Genomic DNA, 12,791 nt, shown 5'->3' on the forward strand with positions numbered 1-12,791 from the left:
CGACGTTCAACTGTCGTATTTACAATGGACTGGTCAGAATTCAACAAATCCTGAATATGAGACACATATAGAGAACACTGGATCAAGAACAAGAACCGCTGTTCGACATCATGATCATCGCGGACGAAAGGTCGCTATGTTATATTCATCAATCCTCTCATGACCGATCCAAAGGCTATATAACTACTGCATCGACCATGATGTGGTTCTTCCTGTTCCCCACCTTCCTTCTCACTTTCCCCTTTCGCAATGTGTTTCTTCCAAGAAGCCTATGAGGTCTCGATTGGACAGGGCACATTTAACGCGGTTACCGGAAATCAGACAATCAATACCTACAATCACTATACTGTTGAACGGCAGGGGAAGAACCGTACGATATACGATGAGGTATGTAAATCGGTCTATGTGTGGCTCGGAGGCCTGCAGTTCTAATTTACGTCGTAGTTCTCTGACATCCAACGCGGACTTGTACGCAGAATCAAGGATCTTGATCACAAAGATACCTTCATTTCCCGGAATCCCAAGTTGAAAATATGACATGGAGTTCATGGTCAAAAGAACGAGCAGCACCGCCAAAGTCCATGGCGACAGCTCGAGTCTTACGGTGGTGTCGTATAAAGGGCAAGATGTGGGAAAGGTGGGTTGTAACGTTTCAATCGCAACAATCTCATACAAACTGGACTCTCCAGGCATGGAAAAAGGACTTTCGACAGTTCTTTGAAACTACGTAGGTCTGTTTGTGCTGTTGAGGTTGCCCTGAACGATAGGAATCCTTACCTCCCTCGAATTATCGTATTTATCCACCTTATGGCTTTCCTTGGTGGGCGTGCTAGGGTCCCGCAACCCTACGAACCTCGAGAACCTTCAGATGAACCTTTCGCTAGGATGGATCTGTTCGAGGAGGGATGCACACTCCCTCCACTCCCGACTCGTGCCTACATCGCTCACGGTTATTGGAAAGGAGACGTGAACCGTACGTCTCCAATGACCGACGTCCTCGAACTAACACCTCTTACACTGGAGGGTAGAAAGATTGCCCCTAACCGGTCGCACCTATCCTCAAACGGCTCGGGTTCGCTACCTAAACTCAAGCATGGTCGCCTGGGGGGAGGGGGGAGGGGGAAAGGTATGCTCCCAATTCCCTCGATGGATTGTGAGTTTACTTAGTACAAGACCAGGAGACCTGCTGGGAGTTACATAGACACGAATTTGAGGAGATTGTTTCGCTCATGCCAATCTAGATAGTAGACTTCGGCATGTAGATCTTATTCAAACCAATAAATACATAGCACACGCAATCGGAACCACCAACATCAGGAAAAGGGGGTCTGGCGTTGAGGCTCGTCGAATGCGCGTTGAGAATGCAGCGTCGACACGAATTCTCAACGCGCAAAAAAGTCGTTGACGCTGCCCCACGCTGCCGGGGCAGCCGGTCCCAGAACCAGAGCGTGATGCTCCTCAACGCTCTCCCGATGCTCTCAAACGCGACTGGGGACTGGGGTCGTCATCGCAAGACACAAGTCAGCTCAACGCCTCGAGGGATTTAGGTTCTCACTCACCAGCGTTGGGAGGAACTCAGTTGCCTTGCGAGTCGTAGTGAAGGATAGCGTAAACCATAGCAGACTATATAGTATTGAATACAATGTATTTGATATACAAAACAAGGCAAAAAGCAAGCACCAAGAAAGTGTATGTAGCGATAGCCGACTTGAATACAGCGATTATTTTGATACCAACAAGAACCCAAGAACCCGATGTGCTCAACAATGGGCCTCGATTGCTGCGCGAGCGATCGAGACGCCGCAATCGGGGCCAGGATAAACGAATCGTTCGTTGTGCAAGGTCCCGCCTAGTAAGAAGTTGGATCAGTACAAAGTCCCTTGCCAATGCTGATCCAACGTTAGACGTACAGTCACAACGTTGACCATCCCGCCGGAAGCCGTTGAGTAGAAGCCACAGATGGATCAACCTTTCTGTGAGTGGAATCAACAGGGCGTCATAGCAGAGTGATCAAAAAAATCACTTACCGGATTTATGGGCGTTGCTCGCCCACCAAACGTCTAGAAACCTCCACCTCTTGATTCTACACATCCTTCTATGTTGCCAATAGCGCTTTGCAGGCTTCACAGACCTCCCTACTTTGATAAACACCTCTCCATCTCTCATCCAGCCTTTCAAGGCATATATATATCCCCCTCTCTGTATTTTGTCCCTTTTCTTCAACCTCCTGTGATATTTCTCTTGGAGAACACAGTGGAATGACTTGTAGACCGCCATAAGGAGAATGGCAGCAGAGTGCACCTATAGAGCAGGAGGCAGAAGGCAGTTGGCTAATGTGCGGCATCATTTGTACGCGTTTGCGCGTATATAGCGCGTCGTTGACGCTTTTCCAAATTCCTCACCCACAAAACGGTCCCGGATACTTTGACGTCCCAACATATGCCATGCGGTTACAGCGTTTTGTAACGCTGTACCGACTGGAAGCCATTGAGGAAGAAATGCTCAGCTTTGTCGAGCACGTTTTTGGAACTCCAGTCGGGCTGTAACGGGTTTTTCTGAAAGTTTGGGACCAGCATACAGCTCTGGCGAATATTGCATAGCGGTATGAACGACCACTCAGCCGTAATGTTATCGGGCCCATACGACTTGGATACACCATGCAATCCGTGTGTACCATTCGCAGCTGTTGGTTTGGTGTACCATTCCACGTACGCTACGGGGTATGTCGGCCACGACTGTGGTGTTGATTGTTCACCGAATCCCCCCATCTTAAACGTTTCCGCAATCCGGAACATAACCTTCACTCTGCCAATTCTTGTACCTGTACACGTTCGAAAAGTAAGCCAAGGTTCGCGGATGATCAAAAACGAAAACTCACCAGTAAGTCCTGTCAGCTTTGCGTTGGGAGTCGTTACCACTATCACACAATCTCTCCGCTGCGGACTCGCGTGTACAGTCTCCTCAATTTCGTCGTTGTCGCTGTTCGTTGACACAAATTTGAGGGTGTGATAGAGGTCAACGGTTTTGAACGGGATGTCGCGGAGTTCTCTACCCGAGTGAAGCATGAGGAAAGCACATAAACGGTCGCGGAAACTGACCACGCCGTGCATCTTCTCGATGGCTTCTGGACTCTTAACGGCTGAGGGGTGCTTGGTGATGTACATGCGTCTACTCATTTGCAGGTCGAACGCAAGGGATGGCCTACCACTTTGAGCTGGTCCTTGCTTTTCCTTGCCTGCATCTACGGTTTGTAGCATCCCCTCCTTCTCACGTTCGATATAGCGACAAAACGCGCTTATCTTCTCTTGTCGTGATAGCCAGTTCACCATTTGCGGAAACTCGTCGCGATGGTTTGACGCTCTCCACCCTTTTTTTGCAAAGTCTATATGCAGCCTTTCGAACAATTCCGTATTGTAGTTGTCCGTGGCGCCAAAGAGCCGTATCATCTCAGTATAGTGGACGAGTGAATGGAACTTTGGGATGTTGAAGTCACCTCGCACACCAAGGGTTATGAACTGCTGGCTATGGCGCTTCCAGTGTTCCAAGGCGTCCTCCATCTCTTTCAAGGTGGAAGTGGTCTGAGTGGTGTACTGCGCCAGATAAATGAAATCCAGGATCGCCCTACACGCCTTGATCGCCCCGGGTGGCATGTTGGAACCCACCAGGCATGCTAGTAGAATGCGAGCCATATGTTTTCGCTCGCTTCCGCTTATCTGTGATAGAACCGACCATCCTTTGCGGAAATGTCTTACTCCCATCGCTGGAGGGAGACAGCGAACGCGACGATCGAGTTCATCCTCAGTCATCAGATCTTGACACCAACCTACTAGGTGTTTGAACACCCCTTGGTATAGTTGATGTAATACGTCAGGGGTGAGCGCCGTATGGATTTCTGTGCCATAGAAATCGTACCAGAACGGCTGGTAAGTGTAACCCGAGACTTCATGCTTCATGCAAGCCTCGAAGTACTCATGTCTGCTGTTAGAAGATACTCTAGCGTGGTCCATAATATCTATTGTCCAGGTGCGAGTATGGTTCGGTTTCTTCTCCATGTCTCCAAGATGCTCTGCACTACATCGACATTTAGGACAAGTGCCGTATTTCGAGCAGGAAACTAAACATTGCTCTGGGTAGTCTGCCACATAGCAGGATATCAGAGGGTGGACTTGATACACTGCTCCATCCCCTCCCACCATTTCGACGCCGCATTTCGAAACCTCAGCAACCGGTCTGAAAAGGAATCGCATCGACTCGTGAAAAAGTCAAGTGTACCGAGCACTGGCTTCTTTCTTGCTCAGCCCTTCTTTAGAGAGCTTCTCGACTGAGAGATATGCGACTAGGATGCAGGCATGTTGGGAAGGACTTCTGCGAAGTTTGCGGGGTATGTTTCCTAGTGTCAGGTACACTGGATAGGCAGAACGGCTTCCACTAAACTGCGTTAGCTGTGTCTTGTCCGTGGCTAGAATCACCGGTGCAATCGTGGCCGACTCTTTGAGTAGATCCTGCATCGCCCACCACCATTTTCCCGTCCACATCTCCGTGAATTTTCTCTCCTTCTTCTGTTCGTCAGTGAACAGCTTGGAGGGCTTGTACACTAAATGGTCGGCTAGCTCTGGATCCCCCCACAACGCCTTTATCGCATCTAGCGGGTTACGATATCGCAGCGTCAAGAGTTCGTCCGGCTTGTCGTTAAAGCAGAAGTTCTTGGTTTTCCATAGGCTCCCTGTGTGGGGGATTTGTTCTAGACTCTTGTTGAGCTCTCTTGAATTCAAGAATGAGAGTCCCAGCCTCTCAACAACCTGGCGTTTATGATTAGCATCACTACGTTTATGAAAGAATTCGTGTAGCGCTTACTTCAGGGATCTCCAGCAATCTATCAAATGCACCTTGTCCAACGGTTTCCTTGATCGCCCATTGTGCAACCTTCCACTCCAGTTCGGAGGCAAAAGGCTTATACATTTCGTTCGTATCATCACCGCCAATGTTAGACGCTTCATGCCCAAAATGAGCTCGCCACTTTTCGTGCAACGACTTGCTCATTCGAATTACTTTGCCCCCCTTGCTATGCTGCTCTTCGTACTCTTGTGACGGTGGGACCTCGACGGAAAACGGGATTGCACCTAGCATCCGTTTCAATGCCCAAGTCTGTCCAGTGGATGGTCCTGGTCCCGCTTGCCCTATCTCCTGGTCTGGATGTGTTTCATGCCAATGAAACACATCATTTTCCTCCTCGAATTGCAGCGCAATCTGATCCTCGTCCTCTCTAATGACCACCTCTTCACCCGAGTCAACCTCCTCTTCCAATCCAGATAGGTCCGGCTGCTTGGAAAGTTTGTTCCAGTCTTTGCACGATCTTGCTGTTTTCAGATGAGAATCACACCCTCCCTGAGTTTTGAACCACGTTCCGCATGAAGGACAGGATTTCTGTTCACGCTGAAGCTCTAGTTTTTGAGCAAGTCGATGAGCGGTAGTGGCCATTAATCAACTGTATTATTGTCTAGTTTAAATGAGTGCGTAGTTAATCCTCTGTGTCCACAGCTGGCAACAGACAAATCACGATTTCGATGTAGCCAAACGCCTGCAGCTGGCAGAATGGCAGTGGAGGTGGTGGTGATAAGCAAGGTAAACGTAATCACATGATCTCGTGTAAAAGGCACGTTCGCACCCACGAGATAGCCAATAGTATTCGTTTTTTCATTTCACATACTAGTTCACGTTCAACATCAAAAAAACATATATTACTAGCTATACAATAAACAGTTTTCAATTATATGCAACATCAAGTGACATACTGATTCAATAGTACGTGTGTGATACCAAAAAAAAAAAACAAGCGTCCAACTTGAATGGAAGTGTACAAGATACTACTGTGGGGGATTCTGCGTCAAAAACTGCTTGAAAAACGATCCTGCCAGCTGTCGGTGTTTCTCCATCGTCCTGGGGATGCTGTATGTCATGGAAACGGCTTTTCTCCATCGTGCCGCAGACATCAGATGAGCTGAGCCCAATTGACATTCACGGACGTGATTCAAGAACCACTTCTCGCAATCCTTGCTCCAGAAGCCGATATTCAGGCCACCTGCAGAGAAATGGGTTTGACGAGGCCACCAAGACATGTGAGACGCTTCGTCGATGCTGTTGTTGACCTGGTCTGAAGGAAAATAGAGTCAGTAAGCTGTCAATACTAAAAGGTGTTGTATTCTAATCATACCTTTCTCCACCATATACATCCCAGAAATTAGGTCTGATTCGTCCGACGTCAGGAAGTCGTCCCAGTATCCGACTTGTTTGTGTTCCCAAAAACATCGCCCTTGTCGGTAGACTAGATCAGGATCAGGTCCAAAGACAACATCGTCGAGCTGAACTTGATCTCGAGCCAGCCGAGCAAGCAGTCCACCCGCCAATAAGGACGCCCGGCCACGACTTGAACGCAGGAACCTATCTCGCTCGTCTCGATACGCTGCGTAATCGTAGACATCGGGTTCGTAACCCTTTTTCCGGAAGCCCAAGTACGGCTTAGGAGCGGCCTTTCGCGCTGTCTGCTTAGATCGGGGGGGTAGTGGACCTGGAATCAGTGTTTGAAATGACATGCCATGATGGATCAATTGCGTGACAATGTCTTGTAAGGTGGGACCCCACTGGCAGCGAACTATCTGCAGCACCGACACGGGGTCATACAGAAGTAGAGCCATCTTCGCCTCTACCGATTCTTTCATCCAGACCACATATGCAGGCGCGTTGTCGACTGTTATTGCAGTTACTCGTATCTCCCAATTCGCGTAATCAGCCATAAATGAACCTTCCTCGCTGAGATCGCAGCCTTCAAGCTGGGCAACAATGGGCAACGAAGTGATGGCAAGCCTGGACAGTCGGAAGAAAAAAAGTCGAAGTTTCGCCATCTCCTCCCTCGTAAGCTCGGGCTCGGAGAAAGCGGCATTATTAGGGTTGCTTGCCCATCGACCATTCCCAAGTAAACATAGAGTTGTTTCAGGCTTCTCTGCTCCATCACCTTCCGTCGCTGAGTTGCCTGTGAACCCGTACCGCTCATACGCCACCTCGTCCATCCTCATACCATGTACAGTACTTGCGTCGGTATTATGGTCCTGTCCTGCAACGTCGTCTTCATCGTAGGAAGTCACCGTTTTCAGAGCCTCAGTAGAAGTCATAACGGGTGCCTCGGTGTCCGACAATTCTCCTTCCTCAAAGTCGCCTTCCTCTATTCCCTCGACCTCTTTTTCCGGCTCGTCAGGCTCCAACCCATCCTTACTCTTTCCAGGCACGTCTGCAGTCAGGGGTTGTTCAGGACCAGCAAAACCATCGTCATCGTCATCGCCGTCAAAATCATCGCCGTAATCGCTGTCTGGATCGGGCTCGCCAAACTCGGAGCACAGGTCCCATTCGTGCCAGATGGGGTCATATTTCTTCTGTGTATGGGAGAGCCGTTGCCAGTCTCCCTCGATATCACCCCGTATGCAGAGGGTACGAACGCGAAACCCACTACGGCTTTCCCACAACCACACTCTGGCTCCTTTGCGACCAGGCAATCGGAAATTCGACGCTTCTTTCTCGCGGTTGCTCCAACGCTGTAGATCCTTAGCTGATGCCTGGGCCCTTGTTTTTTCAGTACGCTGCTCTCGACGTTTGAAAAAGTCTGTCCAGCACTCCCCTTGCAGTTGTCCGGAGCCAGTTTCTACCCACGGGGCATCGTTGTCTGGGTCGTTATAGGAGCTTTGATATACCGCTTTTGGTGGGGGCGAATGGATGACATTCTCAGAAACAGTTAACCCGGCTTCGTCTGCCGGTTTGGAAGGGAGATAACCCAAACACACACCGTTGGAGGTAAGTAGGAGTTTTTGCGCATGTTCTTCCATCTCGTAGAAGCCAGGAGGGAGTTTACCGACTGCCAATTGATATATCTCCCAGTATTGTTCATTACTGGGGAAGAGGTGATCTAAGTTGAGGCTCCGATGGTGACCCCAAACCTGGTCGTCCTGGTTCCCTTCCCTCCGCACCCTGAACTGCTCCCAGTTCTTTGAAGCTTCCCTCTCAATGTCCCCCCAGTACAAACATACAGATACATTGAGTCGGCTGTACAGCGCAACAAGGATTGGTGCGCTCGCGTTTTTGGCGTCTATTATGCCGCCAGCACGAAGAACATGGTGGTCGTTGGCGTAGGATCTCTCGAACGCGGAGAACCATTCAGGGTGTATATTCCACCGGTCCTGTATTTTCTCACGCCAACCATAGGCTTTCTCCTTCTCTTCAAGGTGTTTGCACCACAGGAATGCCAAGGTCCCAGCTGCTATCAGAGGTAAAAAAGCATCTCTGGATGACGCTGCTGCTTTCTGGAGACTGTCGAGAGAGGAATGATGCTTTTTGAAGCCATACGATGCGGGGAAGGGCCATAAAGAGAATCTCGAGGACTTCACTGCCTCGCCCACGTTACCAACCTCCAACATCGCGCTGACAAGCCTCTTCAGGGAGTGTTCGAGGCTATCCCACTCCTTGACAATGACCTCCGTCAATTGGAAGCCCTTCGCATCTCGATGGTAAGGGAAATGGTTATCTCTGTAATCAAGACAACGGAAGATTGTGCCCTTGTACACATTCCACTGAGGCACGAGGGGCAGGAACGGGTGAGTGGAGAGATCGATCCAGTTGAATTGTCGAAGGTAAGGAGTCAGGTTTTCATGAGAGCTGGAGTAAAGGAGTTCGTTTCGATCGGGGATGACTGTTGGAATATCTCTTTCACGAGAGCAGAGGGTAAAGAGATCTCTGTCAACGGCGAAGTAGATGCTGTCTTTCGATATGGAAATTGTCGGTCGCAGTTGAATGCCAGATTGCGTTGTATTCTGTGAAGTTGGAAAGTCATATTCAATTTCGCTCGAGAACACGGTGATCCAACGACGAACATACCTTAAACTCGAATCGCATTTTGTACGGTGTTTGAGAGGGAAAAAACGCGTGTCCAATTGTCAAAGGTAACGAAAAAGCCCTTCAACGTTCTACACGAGATCACAACCTTGGAGTTCGACGTGTCGAGACCAATATCGAAGCTTTGGACCACAACTGAGCCAAAGGTATAGTAAATTCTTCAACCCACAGCTGGGTTTCAAGTAGATGGTTGTTAAGTTCAGGAAACGTTGTGGTGGTTGAGGAGAGGGAGAGAAATGATCATGTGGTTGCGCCAAAACCAATATAAGGTATTATCAGCCATACGGTGATAGACCCTGAGGTGCGTTACGGATGGATCCCTCCACTGACCTACGGGTCAAAGCCAGACATGGACCTCACATTGACATTGAGGTCCATCCATGTAACACTTCAAGAGCCATATTAACCCGTCCAACGATCACAGTGGGAGTCAATGCAGAGCTGCTTTCGCAGCCTTTTGTGAGTAGCTGATACAACAATTTCTATTATCCTATTGACACAGAAAAAATTCTACTTAGCTTATACGAATTACCCCGATTAAAGCAGCTCCCCCTTCTGAATACAGCGAAACAGAACCCGATAGCCCTCTGCCACAAAAACGCCTCTCATCACTCCCACCCTCAGAAAATAGCACGACCAAACCCGATAATGAGCCGCCGGTAAACATTGGTAGAAGTCCCAGCGACAGTACAATGGAGCCTGACAGCGACATGGAAGAACCCGCTGGCATAATGGACTTGGAAACGCATTTCCGAGAGACTTCGGTGGACCATAACCCAATAGGGTGTCCGACCTGTGAGGCAGTGATGCAGGAGACCCATCTCTCACAAGTGACCGAAAGTCAATGGAAGGCTTTTTCCTACAACGAACCTCCCAGCGCACCCAGCCCATATCGATTTCCTTCTCCCTTCAAACATTTCGCCTCGGGAGACAGTGTTGAATGTCTCGGTAAGTAAGCGGTTGGTCTGCGAGCGCTCATAATACCCTAACACTGCTTGAAGATCCTTCGATTCCACTCCAAAATGTACTGAAGCAAAGTCGATACAGAGAAAGCGCGCTGTTGACGCCCAAGAGGAGCAGAACTTCAACTCCGAAAGCTCCAACAACCCCGACCAAACCCACGTCTCCAGGTTTAGTCAGAAGACACTCCACCATTACCCCTTTCAAGTTGGAAGGGATGTAGCGTAGGGAGTCACGAATCTTGAGATTTCAATACAGTAGGCACACGTTCAGCGCGTCAAAAATAGGATCTTGCATTTGGCCGTCGTCCTCCAGAGTAATATCCCTGAATCTCTCCTACAGCTAGGCAGAGAATCGTACCATAATTTGCCTTGCATTTGGCCGTCGTCCTCCAAAGTGATGTCCCTGAATCTCTCCTACTGCTAGGCAGAGAATCGTACCATAATTTGCCTTGCTTTTCATTGCCGCCTTGGAGAGTGATGACATACTACCGCCACTGGCAGGCAGAAAACCACTCCTGAATTTGCGTTTGGCTGTCGCCTTGGAGAGTGACCCCGATTCTCTCCTACAGCTAGGCAGAGAATTGGAGCAGGATAAGCGAAGATAACATGTGCAGGTGGAGGTGAGTAGGAAAGGGAGGTATGAGTCACATATGTCACACTAACGTGTCCCAAGTTTGACGCTTGGTCACCATCGCTCCTTCCTCTTCACCGCTACGCCTCGTTACAGCTGTTGTAAGAGGCTGCGCTTTCCTGGTCTACTGTAACCCTTCTCTGTCTGTAGAGCTAGGGTTACATATCTGACCCACACGTTTGTCTTTACGGCAAGACCTCGGTCCGTTCAGTTTTCCATTCCAGCAAAAAAAAAAACTACGCTTAGAGGATCCTGCCTTTTGGCCAGGGCACCAAAAATTACGTCTCTACCACCATGGAGAATAGGTATGTAAATTATGAAACATCTCCAAGAGATAGGCATTGACTTTTCAATGCAGGAACATTCATCGTATGTATCGCTCTTCGTCACACTCCAGCTCCACCGCTATACCTCCCTACAGCTGTAGTTGGGCGACAGCGGACAGGTTCGCCGGTACGGCAAAAACACAAAACGTTCAGTTCCGCATTCCAGCCAAAAAAAAAGAAGAAAAACGACCCTGCTGTTGGGTACCTTTGGTAGCAGGATGCGCGTCGTTATGCAAAGGTTTGGGTTCTATAAAGGTGGTATGACTGGACTCTTCATCTTCACTGTCTCGATTTTCCACTTTTCCACTTCTCTAGGTATTTTCAATCACAATGTTCCTAGCTCAGACCACATCCTCTGGCCGTACCCTCAAAAAGTCTGCCAAGGTCACGGACCCGATGAATGCTGCGGTTCGAAAGCCGAAAACGATCATCTCTCAGAAGAAAACAAACCCTTTGATTCAGAGGAAGGCTTCTAACAAACCGCTCAAAGGAAAAGCTAAAACCGTCGCAGGCAAACAGGTAAACAGTGCCCCCATCCCCTTCGACGGGAACATCCTCTCGAAAGAGGCCTTTCTGGAGATTCGCCAGGCCGGTAAGCAATTGTACATGGAAATCAAATTTGTTCCATTCATTGACTTACGCAGCACAAGATGGGGACGAGGATGCACTATTTGCCCTCCGCCAAATGTGCTTAAAAAGAAACCGTATGTTTTGCTTTCATTTTTCCTCGTTTTATTCACAGACTTACCTCCGTTTTCGGGGCTGCATCTCTGTTTGCAGAGTTAGACGAGCCAACTCCTGGCCCCCAGTCTAAAAAGGGTAGAATCACAAAAGCCACAGCCTCTCAGAGGGATGACTTTGAGGATGAGGATGAGGACGAGGGCATACTACCGACCACCAAGGTCTTCAAGGGCATTGCAGGTGTCGACCATTTTGACCAAATCAGTGTGGATGTGGATGTGGATGTGGACGAGGACCAAAGTCACAGGACGAGGCTCGAGTCACAGGAGCAGGTGGGTTGTAACGATGAACTGGATCGAAGAAATCTTTGAAGATGGTGATGAAGATCCTTACCTCCCTCGGGATTTTCCGCGTTGACGACCCTCGAGACCTTCAGATGAATCGCCTTGAATTCCCGACTGCGTGCCTACATGGCTCACGGTTATTGGAAAGGAGGCGTGAACGTGCGTCTCAATGACCGGCGTCCTCGAACTAACACCTCTTACACTGGAGGGTAGAAGATTGCCCCTAACCCGATCGCACCTATCCTCCAAGCGGCTCGGGTTAAGCTACCTAAACTCAAGCATGGTGGCCACCTGGGGGAGGGGAGGGAAAGGTATGCTCCCAATTCCCTCGATGGATTGTGAGTTTACTTAGTCTGAACAGGAGACCTGCTGGGAGTTACATAGACAATTTGAGGAGATTGTTTAGCTCATGCCAATCTAGATAGTAGACTTAGGCATGTAGATCTTATTCAAACCAATAAATACATAACTGCATATGGAACCACCAACATCAGGAAAAGGGGTCTGGCGTTGAGGCTCGTCGAATCGCGTTGAGAATGCAGCGTCGACCGAATTCTCAACGCGCAAAAAGTCGTTGACGCTGCCCCACGCTGCCGGGGCAGCCGGTCCCAGAACCAGGCGTGATGCTCCTCAAGCTCTCCCGATGCTCTCAAACGCGACTGGGGACTGGGGTCGTCATCGCAAACACAAAGTCAGCTCAACGCTCGAGGGATTTAGGTTCTCACTCACCAGCGTTGGGAGGAACTCAGTTGCCTTGCGAGTCGTAGTGAAGGATAGCGTAAACCATAGCAGACTATATAGTATTGAATACAATGTATTTGATATACAAAACAAGGCAAAAAGCAAGCACCAAGAAAGTGTATGTAGCGATAGCCGACTTGAATACAGCGATTATTTTGATACCAACAAGAAC

The 12,791-nt window shown here is 49.1% G+C and overlaps 2 protein-coding genes across 2 annotated transcripts; both read left to right on the forward strand.

The window, feature by feature from the left end:
• Positions 1–249: 249 nt before the first annotated feature.
• Positions 250–537, forward strand: E1B28_005074 (uncharacterized protein; the record flags this gene model as incomplete). The annotated part of the gene is made up of 2 exons (XM_043149616.1): positions 250–387; positions 445–537. 2 exons carry the CDS (start codon positions 250–252, stop codon positions 535–537), a joined length of 231 nt encoding a protein of 76 aa, XP_043014223.1.
• Positions 538–807: 270 nt separating this feature from the next.
• Positions 808–1,201, forward strand: E1B28_005075 (uncharacterized protein; the record flags this gene model as incomplete). The annotated part of the gene is made up of 2 exons (XM_043149617.1): positions 808–1,126; positions 1,179–1,201. The coding sequence occupies 2 exons, from the start codon at positions 808–810 to the stop codon at positions 1,199–1,201; spliced, it is 342 nt and encodes a 113-aa protein (XP_043014224.1).
• Between the last annotated feature and the right edge of the window lie 11,590 nt (positions 1,202–12,791).

This window comes from Marasmius oreades, chromosome 2 (assembly GCF_018924745.1).
Source record: "Marasmius oreades isolate 03SP1 chromosome 2, whole genome shotgun sequence".
Taxonomy (NCBI): Eukaryota; Fungi; Basidiomycota; class Agaricomycetes; order Agaricales; family Marasmiaceae; genus Marasmius; species Marasmius oreades.